A 17,272-nucleotide genomic window follows, 5' to 3' on the forward strand; every position below is an offset into this window, starting at 1 on the left:
ACTAATTGAGAAAAGTAAAACTATCTGGCTATTTTAGGATGTGATAAAAACTTGCAGACTCATGTCCACACATTCTTTTACGTGCGTGTTAACGCTAACCTTTGACCACTATTGTGCGTTTACAAACACTGTATACATAGATACATACACAGGCTGTGGTGTGAGCCTACAGTCCAGACTTGATGCTCAGTGTGAATAGAGCCTGTGCAGTCGCTGCGCACGCATGCGCACTGCCGGATGGCCGTGACTAGACATTCGGTCATAGGAGCGGTGGAGGGGGGCGCTCGAGCCACGTCGGTGAAACAAATCAACGCTTGGAGGCAGATTACAAAGAGGGTGAGTAGGCTAATTGCGACAACCGGTGCGTCTTAGCTTATCTCCCCCCAAATATCAACTCGGGAGCGCAGAAATCCACCCAGGACTGTGTGTCCTGTTGATGCGGGTAGGTCAGTCGCATAAGCACAGTCCGCCATTCCCCTTTTTTATATTTAACGAGACAGGTTTTCATGGTCTGAGCGAGGAAACGTCTCAGTAGCGTTGGCTCATGTGCATAATTGACTGTATTTCCCCGTGTTCAGTTCAACTCCAGTGCTAGACCCTGCAGCTGTAATTGCATATGCGCGCAACGGGTGATTTGGTGCAGCGCAGCAGGAGAACGGAGAGTCCACTATCTGATAGGCGTTGGACAAAATTCACTCATATCCTGCAAAGATTGTGCACCCACTTCATTTATTAGAAAAACATAGTTGAAGTCAGATGTCCAGCTGCATTGTCACGATATTTTATTTAGATATAATCACACCATCAAATTATTGTTCATTTAGATAAGTAACTTTTGCATAGAGTATTGCCATCCTTTTGAGTTTTGCAAAGATCATTTTCCACCCCTCTGCTATCATTCCCTGCCTACCTTTCCTCTTTCTTCTCTCTCTTTTCTCTCAGGTCCCTGCTGCTCGCCCAGGAGCAGGAGATCCAGGGCGATGTCGACACCAGATCCCCCCATGGGAGGCACCCCACGCCCAGGTCCTTCCCCTGGTCCGGGTCCCTCCCCTGGGGCTATGCTGGGCCCCAGCCCCGGGCCTTCCCCCGGTTCCTCTCACAGTATGATGGGCCCCAGCCCTGGTCCTCCCTCCTCTGGACACTCTCAGCCAGGGCCCTCTGGATATGGCCAGGACAACCTGCATCCTCTGCACAAAGTGAGGACACTGACAGCACTAAGAGTCCCACTGAGACACTTCTGTCCTTTAGGAAACAGAAGTGGGATGTCAGCAGTTATTTTTAAGTTAATATCCCACATATTTAGTGTGAATTATGCATATTAAGAGTTTAATCATCATACTTACATAGAAACAGATGTGATTGGAACTAATATGAATGAATATTCATATGAATAATGAAGTTAATTCCACAGCAGATCATAAAACTTGATCTACAGGCAGATTTGTACTTTATATATGACATATAATAGTATATTCACTTTAATCAGTTTTCATTACATGTTCCATAACACTGATCTATATTTGAGAAAGCAGTCATTACTGTTAGTCTGTAAAAGCTGTGAATAACTGCAGCTATAAGTTAATCCATACCCGTATTTCTGATGTGCCCAAATTGTTAGTGTCATTATCCTACAACTCTTTACATTTTATATGATATTATTTCTGTTTCCCTGCAGGGATTAGTAGTTTTATTTTAATACTGTTTGATTTCTCCCACAGCCAATGGAGGGCATACATGAGAAGAGCATGAGCGAGGAGAGCCGCTTTAGTCAGATGAAAGGACTGTCTATGAGACAGGGCGGGCACAGTGGTATGGGCCCCCCACCCAGTCCTCTGGACCAACACTCACAAGGTAAGCATGCCACAAATTGCTTTATCTTAAGCAATTTCATCCTTTCCAGCATTGTGTAAGACGGGTTGAGTGCTTTTAAGTGTGACCTATCTGTGGCGGTGTAGTCATGTTTCCTGGTGAGCTCACAGGGAGTGACTCTGCTATTGCAGGCTATGAAATGAGCCATGAGCTGTACTTGTTACTAAATTTCTTTTAGTATAAAAATACGGAAAGTCTCACAGCTCAGTCAACCTGGATACATTAACAATATGGTGGCAACCTCGTAGCTTCCTGAGGCCTGCTATAAAACAAACAAACAAGAAGTAAAACCAGACAGTCAGACAGACAGCTTTAGTGTTTTGAATCAGAGTTTAATACATTATGAAATAATGGGCTGGCAGGTTTAGAATAATGTTAGCACCTGTCGTAACAAGTGGCAGACAAATCTCTTCCCGTTGCCTGGAGAGCCTCTTGATGGCACATATACACTGACAGTCACTACAATATTATAAAATATATTGATTTTAGAAATTACATACATTCATGTAAAACATGTTAAGCTTACAGTTAAATCACAATCCCTCCAAGAGTCCCAACATAGATATTACTTGAGTATTATATGAATGTTATACACGGCTTGAAATAATAAAATAAGTAACTTAGTGCTCTAATATTTTTTATTTCTGTGTCTCTGTCTTTAGGCTACCACTCTCCATTAGGTGGCTCTGACCACTCCAGCCCTGTCCCTTCAAATGGCCCTCCCTCTGGTCCTCTTATGCCATCATCTGCTTCTTCCTCCTCCTCTGGTGGCCCCGGCTCTGCCTCTACACCTTTAGATGGCTCCAGTGGGGATCAACATACACTGGGTCCTAATAACCGTCCTGGTCCTCCAGGTAGCTCCGGCCCAGGCCCCAGCCCTGGACCCAGTCTTGGATCCAATGTCCCCAGCCTTGGATCTGGCCTTGAATCTGGTGGCCCTACTGGCCCTGGAGGTCCCGGCGGCCCTGGTGGCCCAACTCCCTTCAACCAGAACCAACTCCACCAACTCAGAGCCCAGATCATGGCTTATAAGATGCTGGCTCGGGGGCAACCCCTGCCAGACCACCTCCAGATGGCCGTCCAAGGAAAGAGGCCAATGCCTGGGATGCAGCAGCCGCAGCCCATGCCCAGTCTGGCTCCTGGTGCTGGAGGTGGGCCAGGAGGTGGACCGGCAGGACCAGGGCCTGGGCCAATGGGCTCAGGCTACACCCGAGCTCACGGTGAGCATGCAAACTCATGCTGATAGAACACAAATTTATATTTATATGTAACATTGAATCCATGCTCACGATTAGAGATCCTTTTTCAAAAAAAGTGCTGTTAGAGTTAAAGAGAATCTGTACCTTGTACCTTTTTTATGTTTATTTAGGTATTATGGGTCCCAACATGCCCCCACCAGGTCCATCAGGGACACCAGCTGGGATGCAGGGACAGAACCCAAACGGACCACCCAAGTCCTGGCCTGAAGGTATGTTGAGTTGCTGTAAGACCTTGATTATTTAACTTAAAGGTGTGCTGTGGATTTTTCTTGTAAAACAAATTCTTTATATTTATTGTTTCTCACCAAAATGCATTGTGTCTATCCCTATCAAGCTGACTGCATTTCCTTGTGCAAATTAGATTTTTGTTTTAAATACTTTAAATGCTAAATTGTTTACACACGTTTTCTTAGTGGCAGTCAACTCCTTCCCTGCCTTTGTTGGCACGTTGTTCCTCGGTACTTTACCGTCAGCAATTGCTGATCAGTGGAGTAGTGTGAAACCAGCAGCAGGAATCTGAATCTCGTTGCCCGCATGCATGTCCTCAAGCTTATGCCCGATGCAAACAATACAGGGACATTTGCTGTACATTGAGTATTGTTCAAGGCAGAAATGTGCATGTCATAACATGATGGCTGCATTAAAGTGTCCTACTTTAGAGCCCTAGTATTTCATATACTGTCTCAGCCAAAAATGATTTCTGTGAATGTTTACTACCACACTTGCTGTCAGCAACTTAATATAAAAATATCAGTCATTTCTCAAGATATTGTAGAGTACAGTATTTACAGCAGCGTGTTATTGACCTTTTCTTCATTACTTCATCTCATCTTCCTCCAGGTCCCATGGTGAACGCAGCAGCCCCCTCAAACGCACCCCAGAAGTTGATCCCTCCTCAGCCCACTGGCCGGCCCTCTCCTGCTCCACCTTCAGTTCCCCCTGCCGCCTCCCCGGTAATGCCTCCGCAGACGCAGTCCCCTGGCCAGCCAGCGCAGCCTACTCCCATGATGCCTTACCACGCCAAGCAGAACCGCATTACCCCCATTCAGAAACCTTGCGGCCTCGACCCAGTGGAGATACTGCAGGAGAGGGAGTACAGGTACGTTAAGGCCTTTGGGGATGTGACTTTTTTTTTCATCTCATTTGGTTTTTCTGGTTTGAAGAGTAGATTATAACATAATGAAGCTTTAACAGTTAAGGTTATGTTACGCTATATTCAGCTTTTAATATTACCAGATTATTAGCAGTGTGCCGTTTATCAGTCTTTTGAATTATGTTCAACATTTCTCAAACTTGGATCAAAAAGCATAAAGAATTAGCAGGTTAATAATGAAATAATAATAATTCAGTATACTTCCTCAGGTTACAGGCTCGTATCACTCATCGTATTGCTGAACTGGAGAACCTGCCAGGTTCTCTTGCTGGTGATTTACGTACCAAAGCTACTATTGAGCTCAAAGCCCTCCGACTGCTTAACTTCCAGAGACAGGTACTGTATCTTCACCTTTAATCTTAACAACCCTGCACCTTGCCCCCTTGGATCTAAAAATTTTGCCTTCCACAGCTGCGTCAAGAGGTGGTGGTGTGTATGCGTCGTGACACAGCTCTAGAGACCGCCCTTGATGCTAAGGCCTACAAGCGTAGCAAGCGTCAGTCTCTGCGAGAGGCCCGCATCACAGAGAAACTGGAGAAACAGCAGAAGATTGAGCAAGAGCGCAAACGCAGGCAGAAACATCAGGTAGAGGACAAACGCAGCTGTGACTTTACCTGTGGTAATATTAAAAGTTGTACTTTTGATTGACGACTCTCCTCTCCCATGCTTTCTCTTCCCTGTCCTCTTCCCATTTTCCCACTCCAAACCCAGGAGTACCTCAACAGCATCCTCCAGCACGCCAAAGACTTCAAAGAGTACCACCGTTCAATTACAGGCAAAATTCAGAAACTGACCAAAGCTGTGGCCACCTACCATGCCAACACTGAACGAGAGCAGAAGAAGGAGAATGAGCGCATTGAGAAAGAGAGGATGAGGAGGCTTATGGTAAGACGAAACTGTAATAGCACAAGGCAGACACACTTATATATAAGCTTGCGCACTGCACACTTAACAGTATATACACCTTCCAAATACTGTACATACCCTATATGTGTCTGTCTTTCCAGGCGGAGGATGAGGAGGGTTACCGTAAACTGATTGACCAGAAGAAGGACAAGCGCCTGGCCTACCTGCTGCAGCAAACTGATGAGTATGTCGCCAACCTCACTGAGCTGGTCAGAGCTCACAAGGCTGCGCAGGCCCTCAAAGAAAAGAAGAAGAAGAAAAAGAAGAAGAAGAAGGTATAGAAAACTAGAGGGGAGACAGAGATGTCCATCAAATGTCAATGTCATCAACATTCTGCACCTTCAACACTGAAAAATCTGATTTTTATTATTTATATGCACTGAGTGGCACTGTATATTTGTTTGTTTCAGCTTATATGATTGTGCTTCTTGGTGTGTTAAAGACTCAGCTGTGGTCTGTTTTGCAGTTGGAGAATGCTGAGGGTCAGACTCCTGCCATGGGCCCTGACGGAGAGGTGAGCTGATGGAGCACCTGTGTCTGTTCCAGCAAGGAAGCTATAGTTAAAGCATATGTTCATAGCCACTGATTTTATTTATAAAAATGCATACTTGCTCTTTAAATATTCTGGGTCCACAAAGGTAACTTGATTTGCTGCTTTCTGTGGTCACTATAGAGATGTCCTTTAAACACAGCATAGATCAAATTTCACACAGAGCTTTGGGGAGCAGTGTTTTGCTGTTTTTAAGGGTTGTCATGACAAAAAGTAGAATCTGCAAACTGTTCTTTGCACCCACAATGATTTTTTTTGTTCACTGTTGCTGTGCAACATTTTGATCGGCTTCATTTTCATCAGTCACAAAGCAGCACCACCAGACATCACAGTACACCAGTCAGCCACAAAATAAAGCTTCATACACTGTATTAAAACATTATTGGATATTTGCTTGATCTTATTTGCTTGTTAAATTGGCAAAAACAGCTGCTTGTATTAACCTTAATCCTGTGCACGCAGCCTTAACTATCTGAGGTTTAGTCTCATTTCCATAACCTGCCTCCTCCCCCTGCAGCCTCTGGATGAGACGAGTCAGATGAGTGACCTGCCCGTGAAGGTCATCCATGTGGACAGTGGAAACATCCTGACAGGGGTGGATGCTCCTAAAGCTGGACAGCTGGAGACCTGGCTGGAGATGAACCCTGGGTGAGACTGGAGGGAGAGAGGAAGAGAGACTTGTGTTTGCGAATGTGTGTGGAGTTAGAGGTACCTGTCATTTTAGCCACGCAGGAAAAGTGTTCTCTCCAACAACTTTATTTCCCTGTATGTTATGAACGTTATAGCCTCAAAAGGCCGTTAGCCCTGTCTCCCTATGCCAGCTCTTTGTGTTTGTTTGGCTTAAAAAATTCATCTGAGAGTATACAGGTGCATCAGAATAACTTGTAGATGGGGCTGTTGGCTGATTTTATTTAGAGTATGTTTGCATTTTGTCCAGTTATGAGGTGGCTCCCCGCTCGGACAGTGAAGACAGCGAGGAGGAGGAAGAGGAGGAGGTGTGTTGTTTTGTTCGACACGTTTGAAGCCAGTTTCATAGTCGCTGCTCCAGTCGCTGACTTAACTGCTGTTCACACCATCTGGCAGGAGGAAGAGGAGGAGCCACAGCCTTCAGCAGCTCCGGTGGAGGAGAAGAAGAAGATTACAGACCCCGACAGTGAAGATGTGTCTGAGGTGGATGTCCGACACATCATCGAGTGAGTGGGCACACGGGGAACATTCTCAGGGACACAAAAACAAAAATGCACGTGGAACTACAAAAGGTGGACACAGAGTGACTTCATGCCATGATTGAATAAAGCTGTTTGTTTTCTCTGCAGAAATGCTAAGCAGGATGTGGACGACGAGTATAGCGGCGCAGCGTTCGCTCGAGGGCTCCAGTCTTATTACTCAGTGGCTCACGCTGTCACAGAGAAGGTGGAGAAACAGTCTACTCTGTTAATAAATGGACAACTCAAACAGTATCAGGTAAACAAACACAATCAGATCAGGTACATGATATTCTCTACTTTGCCTTGCGCGAAGGAATGTTTGAATATACCTCTGATGAGGGAGATCAGCTGCAGGAAATACTTGTCATGTTTGACAGATTTCCACCCTCATGTGAATTTCCCTGTCAGATTAAAGGTCTGGAGTGGCTTGTTTCCCTCTACAACAACAACTTGAACGGGATCCTGGCGGACGAGATGGGTCTGGGAAAAACCATCCAGACCATCGCCCTCATCACGTACCTCATGGAGCACAAACGTCTCAATGGACCCTACCTCATCATTGTACCCCTCTCGTGAGCTAAAACTGTTGATTTGCAAATATATCTTGTCCTTTTCATCATAAAGCCACTTTGAAACTGAGAATTAACTGCTGAATGACATCTGAGCTGTCTCTAAACAACAGAACTCTGTCTAACTGGGTGTATGAGTTTGACAAATGGGCACCGACAGTCGTCAAAGTGTCCTACAAGGTTAGTTTTTGCAGTGACACCACTCAAATTCTATGTTTATCACTTCCAGTATATGATTACAAAATGTGAAATGTATTTTTTTTGGCTGTCAGGGGTCTCCTGCTGCCAGAAGAGCCTTTGTTCCCCAACTGCGTAGTGGAAAATTCAACGTTTTACTCACCACCTACGAGTACATCATCAAGGATAAACAAGTTCTGGCTAAGGTGAGATGAGAGCAGAACGACAATCTCAAACACCCCTTGGCGAACATGTTGTAATCCTTTTTCTCTATACGTGCACATGTCTGCAGCAAGATGTTGATGCTTTTATTTGCTAACTATTTGATTTAGTTGTTTTGTTTATTGGCTCTCACTGCCTAAATCCCCCAAGTGCTCTAAAAGTGTTTGAGCCTGGCCAATCTGACTGCCCTCTGTGCTGCATCTCAGTGCTTTCTCCTAGGTCCTGCAGCATACTGACACCACCTGTAAACCGCGTCTTCCATTGTCCTCTGTGGCCACCATGCTGCTATGCACTCATGTAGTCATATAGGCTTCCTGACTGTGCTGCAAGGTGGGTATTGTAGTTCAAGCAAGAGTTTCCCCACGTGGTGGCTCAAGGCTGGGGCTTGGGGTCGAGCCAGTGTGGGGGCATGAGGACAAACTGGACAAGAAATCCTCTGTTTTTATTTATTTATTTATTTATTTTTCTTTTATTTGTTTGGATGGGCAGAAGCAGTGAGGCGTTAGAGTGGTCGCTTTATCCAAATGTTCTCCTCTCTCCTCTCCTTATGTCATTCCCATCAGATTCGTTGGAAGTACATGATCGTTGATGAGGGCCACCGTATGAAGAACCATCACTGTAAACTGACCCAGGTCCTGAACACCCACTACCTTGCTCCACGGCGAGTCCTCCTGACAGGGACACCGCTGCAGAACAAACTGCCTGAGCTCTGGGCGCTGCTCAACTTCCTCCTGCCTACCATCTTCAAGAGCTGCAGCACCTTCGAACAGTGGTTCAACGCTCCTTTCGCCATGACTGGAGAGAAGGTGTGCAGGACTCGGTCACAGCTACATTGCTGTCTGCTAGTGCGATTAGCTTCTTTGTCTTGAAGAGATGACAGATTTCTCTCTGTTTTTCTCTCCAGGTGGACCTCAACGAAGAGGAGACCATCTTGATCATCCGTCGTCTCCACAAAGTTCTCCGCCCCTTCCTGCTACGGAGATTAAAGAAGGAAGTGGAGGCTCAGCTTCCAGAGAAGGCATGGCTCGCCTCTTTCAGCACACATAGCAGATAGATAGAACATAAACACGTTTCCACACGATCTCAGCAGATCTCACCTGAAACAGAGACATGGGGAGACGTGTCGTGTCTATGCCGAGCCTTATATGTATCTCTTTCTCTCTGTGTCTTTTATTAATCGAATGTGTCTTTTCTCTCCTTCAGGTGGAATATGTGATCAAGTGTGACATGTCGTCTCTTCAGAGGGTGCTGTACAGACACATGCAGGCTAAGGGGGTTCTTCTGACTGATGGATCTGAGAAAGACAAGAAGGTGAAGGCAGAAACACTGTGACACTGTGGGTTTTACGTTTTGAAATCATTCTATTTTAACAACAGCAAAATAAAATTGTCTCTGCTCCGATTCTTATTTTGAACAAACGTTTCATAAACAACATTTTCATAAAGCCCTTTTTGATGAAATCAAATGATGAAATTTTGGTGTAGATGAAATTAAATTACTATATCAGAGTCTGAAATTGAAATTGAATTGAAACAATTTTTTTCACTGTTGCTTAAGTTGTTTTTTCAGTCTTAGGCTTGTATCCTTGGCTCTAAAAGCTTCTTCAGAGCCACATTTGATTGGTTCTCATAGCACTTAATGATTTTTTAAAAAATACTTTTATTGGCCTTTATTGATATCTGCTTTAAGAGAGAGTATTGATCACTGTCCTTTGGATGACCATAAATTAAAGTTGGCTGAAAGAAGACAATAAGAACCTTCAATGAACCTGTGCTGCATGTTTTACTTGTTGTGATTACCAGGGTAAAGGAGGCACAAAGACGCTGATGAACACCATCATGCAGCTGAGGAAGATCTGTAACCACCCTTACATGTTCCAGCAGATAGAGGTACCACTGAGGAGAGTCATGCCGAAACAGTTTGTCTCCAGTTATTTATTTCAGCATAGTTCACAGACTTTGAACAGTGTCAAAGTGGAAAATGTGTCAGGATATTAGGAGCAAGAGCAAGACATCAAATCTAAAAACCTTTTTCTTTTTCTCTTTTGTCACACGGTTGATTTTATGGTGATTCTATAGGGGACTTGACAATATGAGTTTCAAATTAAAACCACAATTAAATCAAGGTGTCTGAGTGTGTATATGAGACTAGATCACAGAATACCTTTCTTTCTGTTTTTGCAGGAATCCTTCTCTGAACATTTAGGATTCTCTGGCGGGATAGTCCAGGGGTGAGTGCTAATTTTGCTTTTCACCCAAGATCACACACACACTCTCTCATTTATAATGCTATCTGTACTCATTTTCATCAGACCTGACCTATATCGAGCTTCAGGAAAGTTTGAGGTGTTGGATCGTATCCTGCCCAAACTGAGAGCTACAAACCACAAAGTGCTGCTCTTCTGTCAGATGACCTCACTTATGACCATCATGGAGGACTACTTTGCCTACCGCAACTTCAAGTATCTTCGTCTGGATGGTGAGACAGTTTATATAAGTAGAGCAGTTTTGATGTGTCCTTTTCCTCACTGCACTTTATTCATTCATTTTCTTAAATCCTGTCACCTTCATGCCATTTTGTTGTCATTTCTTTCTTCCTTTATTTCTTCCCTCTGTTTTTCTTCCCACCTCCCTCACATCTCAGGCACCACAAAGGCTGAGGACAGAGGAATGTTACTAAAGACGTTCAATGATCCAGAGTCAGAGTATTTTATCTTCCTCCTGAGCACAAGAGCTGGAGGCCTCGGCCTCAACCTGCAGTCTGCTGACACCGTGGTCATCTTTGACTCTGACTGGAACCCGCATCAGGTGTGACACACATAAATAAATATAATTAGATGGCCCTACATCAACCACCTACAACATTGCAATGCTACAAATGTTTATGCATTAGTGATAACAATCAAATGTTATTATATATAATAATTATGCTTGCAAATATTGATTTTTGATACATATTATAAATTAATCTGCTTATATACTGTATGGCCGATTAATACATAAATCAAACCTAACAAACATATGTCTCGCACTCTCAAGTGCTGCTGACGTCACTGTGATGGCAGAGGCGATCTGAACGTCTTTACCCTGACAGGAAGAACAGAGAGGTTGGGGTTGCTCATGGTCAGCAGCTGCGCCCCCCACCCCCATGAAAGACAGGGGGTAGTCTGTGTGAATGTGGATTATTCAGTGTCAAACCAATGGTCTGACATTAAATATTACACAGTTTTTGGGGAAGCATAATTTTAATTTACAGCTTCCCTCTAACCTTCACAGTGTGAATGTGAGAGTGCTGTGTGGAGCAGCTAATTAAAGCCAGCAGGATTTCCAGCACGATTTAAATCACCAGATCTTGCTTTGCATTTAAAAGAAATAATGGAGTTCATAAATATCTGAAATACACAATACCGTAAATGTGGAATTTCGTCTAGGAAAGAGAGTACCCTGTGGTTCTGAATATTTTCTGCCTTTATCAGCTCTGGTTGGTCCTTAGTTAGCAGGCCGCTCAGAAGTTTAAACACTAGGATTTTATTTTGAGACTTGTGGCTTTTACTCTCTGTTTTTCCAAAGTTGAAGTTTCCTGATTTATCAGCTGATGACAGCACCGAAAAGAGTCAAGCTGTCATAAGATTTTTTGAAAAATTTTTTAGATTAAAAATGTTAATGGCATGTGAAGGCTATATTTTCAGCTTGTTTGACAAAAGAAAATCTTTTTTCAGAGTAACATTTGAGTAACAGAGTAACATCTTTCTCCTTTCCAATCGTCTCTCCAGGACCTGCAGGCTCAGGACAGAGCCCACCGTATTGGTCAACAGAATGAGGTGCGCGTGCTGCGCCTCTGCACTGTCAACAGTGTAGAGGAGAAAATCCTGGCCGCTGCCAAGTACAAATTGAACGTGGATCAAAAGGTCATCCAGGCTGGCATGTTCGATCAGAAGTCTTCCAGCCATGAGCGCAGGGCTTTCCTGCAGGCAATTCTGGAGCACGAGGAGCAAGACGAGGTCTGGGGTCAAGAAGTGTGTCTACGCATGAATGTGTGTGCGTGCACCAGCAACACACAATTTTAAAGAGTGTGCTTTCTTATGCTCTGCTTGCCAATGTGTGTCTGCTGTATTCAGGAGGAGGATGAGGTTCCTGATGATGAGACGGTCAACCAGATGATCGCCAGGAGTGAGGAGGAGTTCGACCAGTTCATGGTAAAATCCTTATGTGCTTTGAAGATGGATTAAAGCTCAGTTCTCTCTTCCAGCCCCAACTCAACCACACTCCTCTCCCTACACCTTTGTTTGTTTCTTCTTTTTTTCTTCCTCTCCCCCCCCCCCCCCCCCCCCCCCCCCAGCGCATGGACCTGGACCGGCGGCGGGAGGAGGCACGTAACCCGCGTCGAAAACCTCGTCTGATGGAGGAGGACGAGCTGCCCACTTGGATCATGAAGGACGACGCTGAGGTCGAGCGGCTGACCTGCGAGGAGGAGGAGGAGAAAATGTTCGGACGAGGTTCTCGGCAACGAAAGGAAGTGGACTACAGTGACTCACTGACCGAGAAGCAGTGGCTCAAGGTTATTAGCCTTGTGGGCAAAGGACAGAGCTGAGAAACAGATGCCAGAATATACATTTAAAATATAAGTAAAAACTTCCTTGCTTTCTGTAGTAAAACATTTATTCTTGCATATATTGTTACCCTGAGCAGGCGATAGAAGAGGGCACATTGGAGGAGATGGAAGAAGAGGTACGTCACAAGAAGACGACCCGCAAGAGGAAGAGGGACCGCGACCTGGATCTCCCAGGTCCCTCCTCTTCCTCAGGTGGACGAGGACGAGGGGACAAAGACGACGATGGGAAGAGGCAAAGGAAGAGGGGACGACCACCTGCTGAGAAACTCTCCCCAAATCCTCCTGCCCTCACAAAGAAGATGAGGAAGATTGTGGACGCTGTCATCAAATACAAAGACAGGTTGCAGGATTGAGCTTTGGTTGTCGTCTGTGAAACGTGAAGTTCTCTTTGAGCAATACTTAATAAGCAGTACACATTTTTATTACTGACATTAAGTACTATCACAAACCTACACTGGTTATGAAGCTAAAAGTTCAAATTTAGGAGGTTGTATTCATCGACTCAGCCATGTTTAAAAGGAATGGTCATTATTGATACATTTGATTAGATGGATCCCAACTGAGCACAGTCAGGTGTTGATAAATGTGTTTTTGCTCATCCTCGTGATGTTGTGTCCCGCAGCGGCAGTGGGCGTCAGCTGAGTGAGGTGTTTATCCAACTGCCATCTCGAAAAGAGCTGCCGGAGTACTACGAACTGATCCGCAAGCCTGTGGACTTCAGGAAGATCAAGGTAAGACCAGAAAGGATAAACTCAGCTGGGGAGCAAGGGATCACTGGTGCAGCAAGGTAAAGCACAAATAAAAGAAATCTGTTGCTGATAGATTTATAGATATACAAACATATTACTTTTTATGATATAATAAGTGACACACAAAATGTCACTCCTTGCCGACACTAGGAGAGGATTAGAAGTCACCGCTACCGCAGTCTGGGAGACCTGGAGAGAGACGTCATGCTGCTCTTCCAAAACGCTCAGACCTTCAACCTGGAGGGATCACTGGTGAGACGGACCTGCTGTGTACACCGTGCATTTAGAAACACTGTTAGAGCTGTGCATAAACCTCTTACTGGGAGTACATCTGACTTCTACTAATGACAGAAATTAAAATTCAGGCCCATCCATTTGTCTTGTTTTTTATCTTTCAGACACTACTGGTCCTATATTTAGGAAACTGGGAGGGTTAGTGGATTATAATTAAATATCAAATGTCTGATTGATGGAACTTGGTGGGATTCATATAATTTTCTGGTCATTTTTTAAATTGTATTCTTGTTGTTTATTTACCCCAATTGCCCTGATCGGAATACTTTAAATAAAGGTCAGTATTTCAGGCTTTTAATAGCCATAACTGATACAACACCAGTTAAATTTGAAACCTGAAGAAATGATGCATCTTGCAGTTTGTTGTAGTGATCATACATGATGTGTGAATACAGAGGACTGCGTGTTTCTGTTACCTTTACGTGCACAATGGCGATAATAAGCAGTTGTTCTCCACCATGTTCCTCTCATGTGAGCAGATATATGAGGACTCCATTGTGCTCCAGTCGGTGTTCACCAGTTTGAGGCAGAAGATTGAGAAGGAGGAGGAAAGCGAGGGAGAGGAGAGCGAGGAAGAGGAGGAGGAGCAGGAGGAAGGATCAGAGTCGGAATGTAAGCATGTCTGTTTGCAGAGAGAGCGTTTTTAAATTGTTTTTGAGTCATTTGTTATTGTTAAATTGTCCTTTAGGTAATGAGTGCTTTGCTTTATCAGTGAATTTGTTTTTATTTGATACTGTAACATAGTCTGTGTGTGTTTTGTGTTTGTCTCTAGCTCGATCGGTGAAAGTGAAGATCCGTCTGGGCAGGAAGGATAAAGGTGGGGATCGAGGGAAGGGACGCAGCAGACGAACAGGACGCACCAGAGCCAAACCTGTCGTGAGTGATGACGACTCTGAGGATGAGCAGGAAGAGGTAGCTCATCTTATGTATCTGTGTGTGTGTGTGCGTGCGTGCGTTCGTGTGTGTGGATCTAAAGTTGTGAAAATCACTTCTTATTACAGAGGAAATTGGGACACGACTTGAGAAGAGTCAAACAACGTGAGAAATCATGTAGACAGTGAAAACGAAGCACAGACTGCAGTGTTAAGATTAGAATGAAATTAGGGAATGAATGAATGATGTTCAGTGACCTTGGCAACGTGAAGTGTTTTTTAACATATTTCAGCTAAACTTGGTGAAGATTTAAACCATTACTTTTCATTTCCCCTCATTGATCTGTTTGCTCTTTTCCAGGAGCGCTCGCCCAGTGCCACTGATGATGAGTCCTGAAGTGTAAAAGGGACATTCCACCAACTCACCAAGTACCACATATACAGTAAATAAAACACGCCTCTGTCAACTCCATCCACCCTCAGTCAAATGTAAAACGACTAAAATAGAAGGTCTGCATTACAGTATTACGTGGAAACCACATGATATCATAATCATATGTCATTAAATACACAAATTAATTTGGCTATGCATACAACTGCATTAAAATTCTTTCTTTTCTTTGCAATTGCATAGTTGAAGAAAGTCTTGACAACAAGGGATCAAATTAGCTTTTTATCTTTGTGTGCGAGTTTGGGAGAGTTTTCAGTCAGTTTTACTGAGAGTGTTGTCTGTGTGCAGTTGTTAAAGAACTACTTGAATGGACCTAGTTTAAAGACTAAAAACTACCACACACTGTGCAGTTAGGTTTTCTCTGTCCTTGTGGCATGTTTCAATGTTATTTGAAGATATTTTTCTATTAATTTATATTATTAATTTCAATAATGATCTAATTAATATAATGAATTGAGAGAATTTCAACCCAGGTGAGTCTCCTGAGTCTCCGTCAGCTTGAGTAAGAAAACATACGGCACATGCCCTGAAGTCATGTGTAACTGCAGATTTCCAAATCTAACTGCATCAGTCGCACTGGTATTCCTGTTCAGCATTTATAAACAGGATACAAATGAATTCGATATTATTGTTCATCATCTATTTATAAACCAGCTTCCACTTACTTACACAGGAGGATTGCTGACAGATACATTAATAAACGCTTCAAATCAGCTTACAACTGCATTATAGTCTGTTATAAACCATTTACTAACTGTTTATATACTGTTTATAAATGCTAAATAGGGGACTTAAATGTTACTAACCTGAGCAAACTTCAGTTAGTTAAACTTTCACATAATTGTTTTGTTAACCAGCATGTAACAAGACATAATTGGGATTTTCTCTCAAATTATACTAAAATCTAATCCTTAGTTAACTTGAAGAGTTAGAACTGTTGGGAACCTGTAAAGTTTCAGACATAGGTTTTTTTTTTTGTCTTTTTCACCTTACCTTACTTCTAGACATAAACCAACCAGATGTCTCACCTCTGCTTGACTTTGGTGATGTGTTGTAACAATAGTCAGCCACTTTGGAGCCACTGTGATTATTGAGGTGTGTGTACATCACATATTTGTGGTTCACTGTTTGAGTTGGAAATTGAGCCTGCTGCAGGGGTGGGGTGTTTCCAGACTTCTCAGTTGCTCTTTAGCAACTCACCACAGTTACATGACTGAGGTTTAATGGAGTTGAGACCAGGTTGCTCTCCAGTATTGTGCATATGGTACAGTATAAAAACAAACTACTATACCTTGCTGCTGCTTACCTGTTACACTTCCAGTATAAGCACTTCTAACTGTTGATTGTAGACTTTAAGAATCATGAGGTTGTATTTCATCAATGAGTACTGTAACTTTAATTAATTCTCCTTCAGTTGTTATGTGGTGATTTTAGGATTTCAGAACTGTTTGATGTTCCTTAGCACTTTTTATGTTTTTGATTTCAAGACAAAGGACCAGAGGGACAGTGGCTCTTCTCTGCTTGTGAATGCCTGATGGCTGTATGGTGTTGGATATACTGTATAGAGGTTTTTTTTGGAATATGTCCATGCACGTGTGTACAGCTCGCAAGTTGAGCTCTGTACTTTTCTCATTATGCTAGGTTACTGGAGTGAAGAACATACAACCAAAGCATCAACATTTTCTCCCCTAAATTATTAAGATCTGTCTGTTGTGTTGTGTCATTATCCCTGCAACTTGAAACGTAATAAATAAACCACAGTAAAAGTGAATGCTGTCGTTTGTGTGCTGAAATAAAATAGATTAATTTACTGATCAGACAGCATAAACATTTTGCAGTTATCAAGTATTTTGATAACTGATAAATAGTTTGAGTCACTTTTTAAAAAAAAAAAAAAAGAAACATTTACTGGTTCCAGCTTAATGCATCGCTCCTCTTTGCACGACATTAATGTTTTTGTACCTCATCCCTTATGAATAAATTTAATAAACTAAATTAATCTTATATAATAGTAAATGGAATATTTTTGAGTTTTTAACAGTCGGACAAAATGAATTTGGATATATACATTATGTTCCTAACAGCTTTAATTAACTGTGGAAGAATCCCAATTTTCCCAAAGTTAGTGTGGGTCAAAGGGCCTTGATGTGTTTAGAGGTCAGTTAAGATAAACATCATGTTGGAGATGGTCTAAATCCTCTGTTTACTAAAAGCACCACTGCAGTGTAGTGACATGCACATCTGATTTTTAATGTTTTTGCAGCAGTTAAAGTATTTTAGCTGACTGGGTTTTAAACATTGAGCCCAAAATAAGCCCCACAGATAGCTCAGATTTTAGTCATTAATTCTGGACGATGTAATGCCTCAGTCTGACCACCAGGA

The 17,272-nt window shown here is 43.1% G+C and overlaps 1 protein-coding gene across 1 annotated transcript; it reads left to right on the forward strand.

Annotated features, from left to right (window-relative positions):
- Positions 1-274: 274 nt before the first annotated feature.
- Positions 275-16,617, forward strand: LOC121180913 (transcription activator BRG1). Its single transcript, XM_041036603.1, has 34 exons — positions 275-336; positions 943-1,196; positions 1,719-1,851; positions 2,532-3,089; positions 3,239-3,337; positions 3,969-4,227; positions 4,491-4,617; positions 4,693-4,866; positions 4,993-5,166; positions 5,289-5,462; positions 5,654-5,701; positions 6,255-6,385; positions 6,675-6,732; positions 6,821-6,930; positions 7,054-7,201; positions 7,354-7,517; positions 7,628-7,694; positions 7,787-7,897; positions 8,477-8,719; positions 8,818-8,931; positions 9,117-9,224; positions 9,716-9,802; positions 10,097-10,143; positions 10,225-10,391; positions 10,557-10,720; positions 11,686-11,913; positions 12,031-12,108; positions 12,252-12,470; positions 12,602-12,864; positions 13,147-13,255; positions 13,424-13,525; positions 14,047-14,179; positions 14,340-14,479; positions 14,801-16,617. The coding sequence occupies exons 2-34, from the start codon at positions 981-983 to the stop codon at positions 14,834-14,836; spliced, it is 4,989 nt and encodes a 1,662-aa protein (XP_040892537.1). The 5' UTR covers positions 275-336; positions 943-980; the 3' UTR covers positions 14,837-16,617.
- The last annotated feature ends 655 nt before the right edge of the window (positions 16,618-17,272 follow it).

The sequence above is a fragment of the Toxotes jaculatrix genome, chromosome 4 (assembly GCF_017976425.1).
Source record: "Toxotes jaculatrix isolate fToxJac2 chromosome 4, fToxJac2.pri, whole genome shotgun sequence".
Lineage (NCBI taxonomy): Eukaryota > Metazoa > Chordata > Actinopteri > Toxotidae > Toxotes > Toxotes jaculatrix.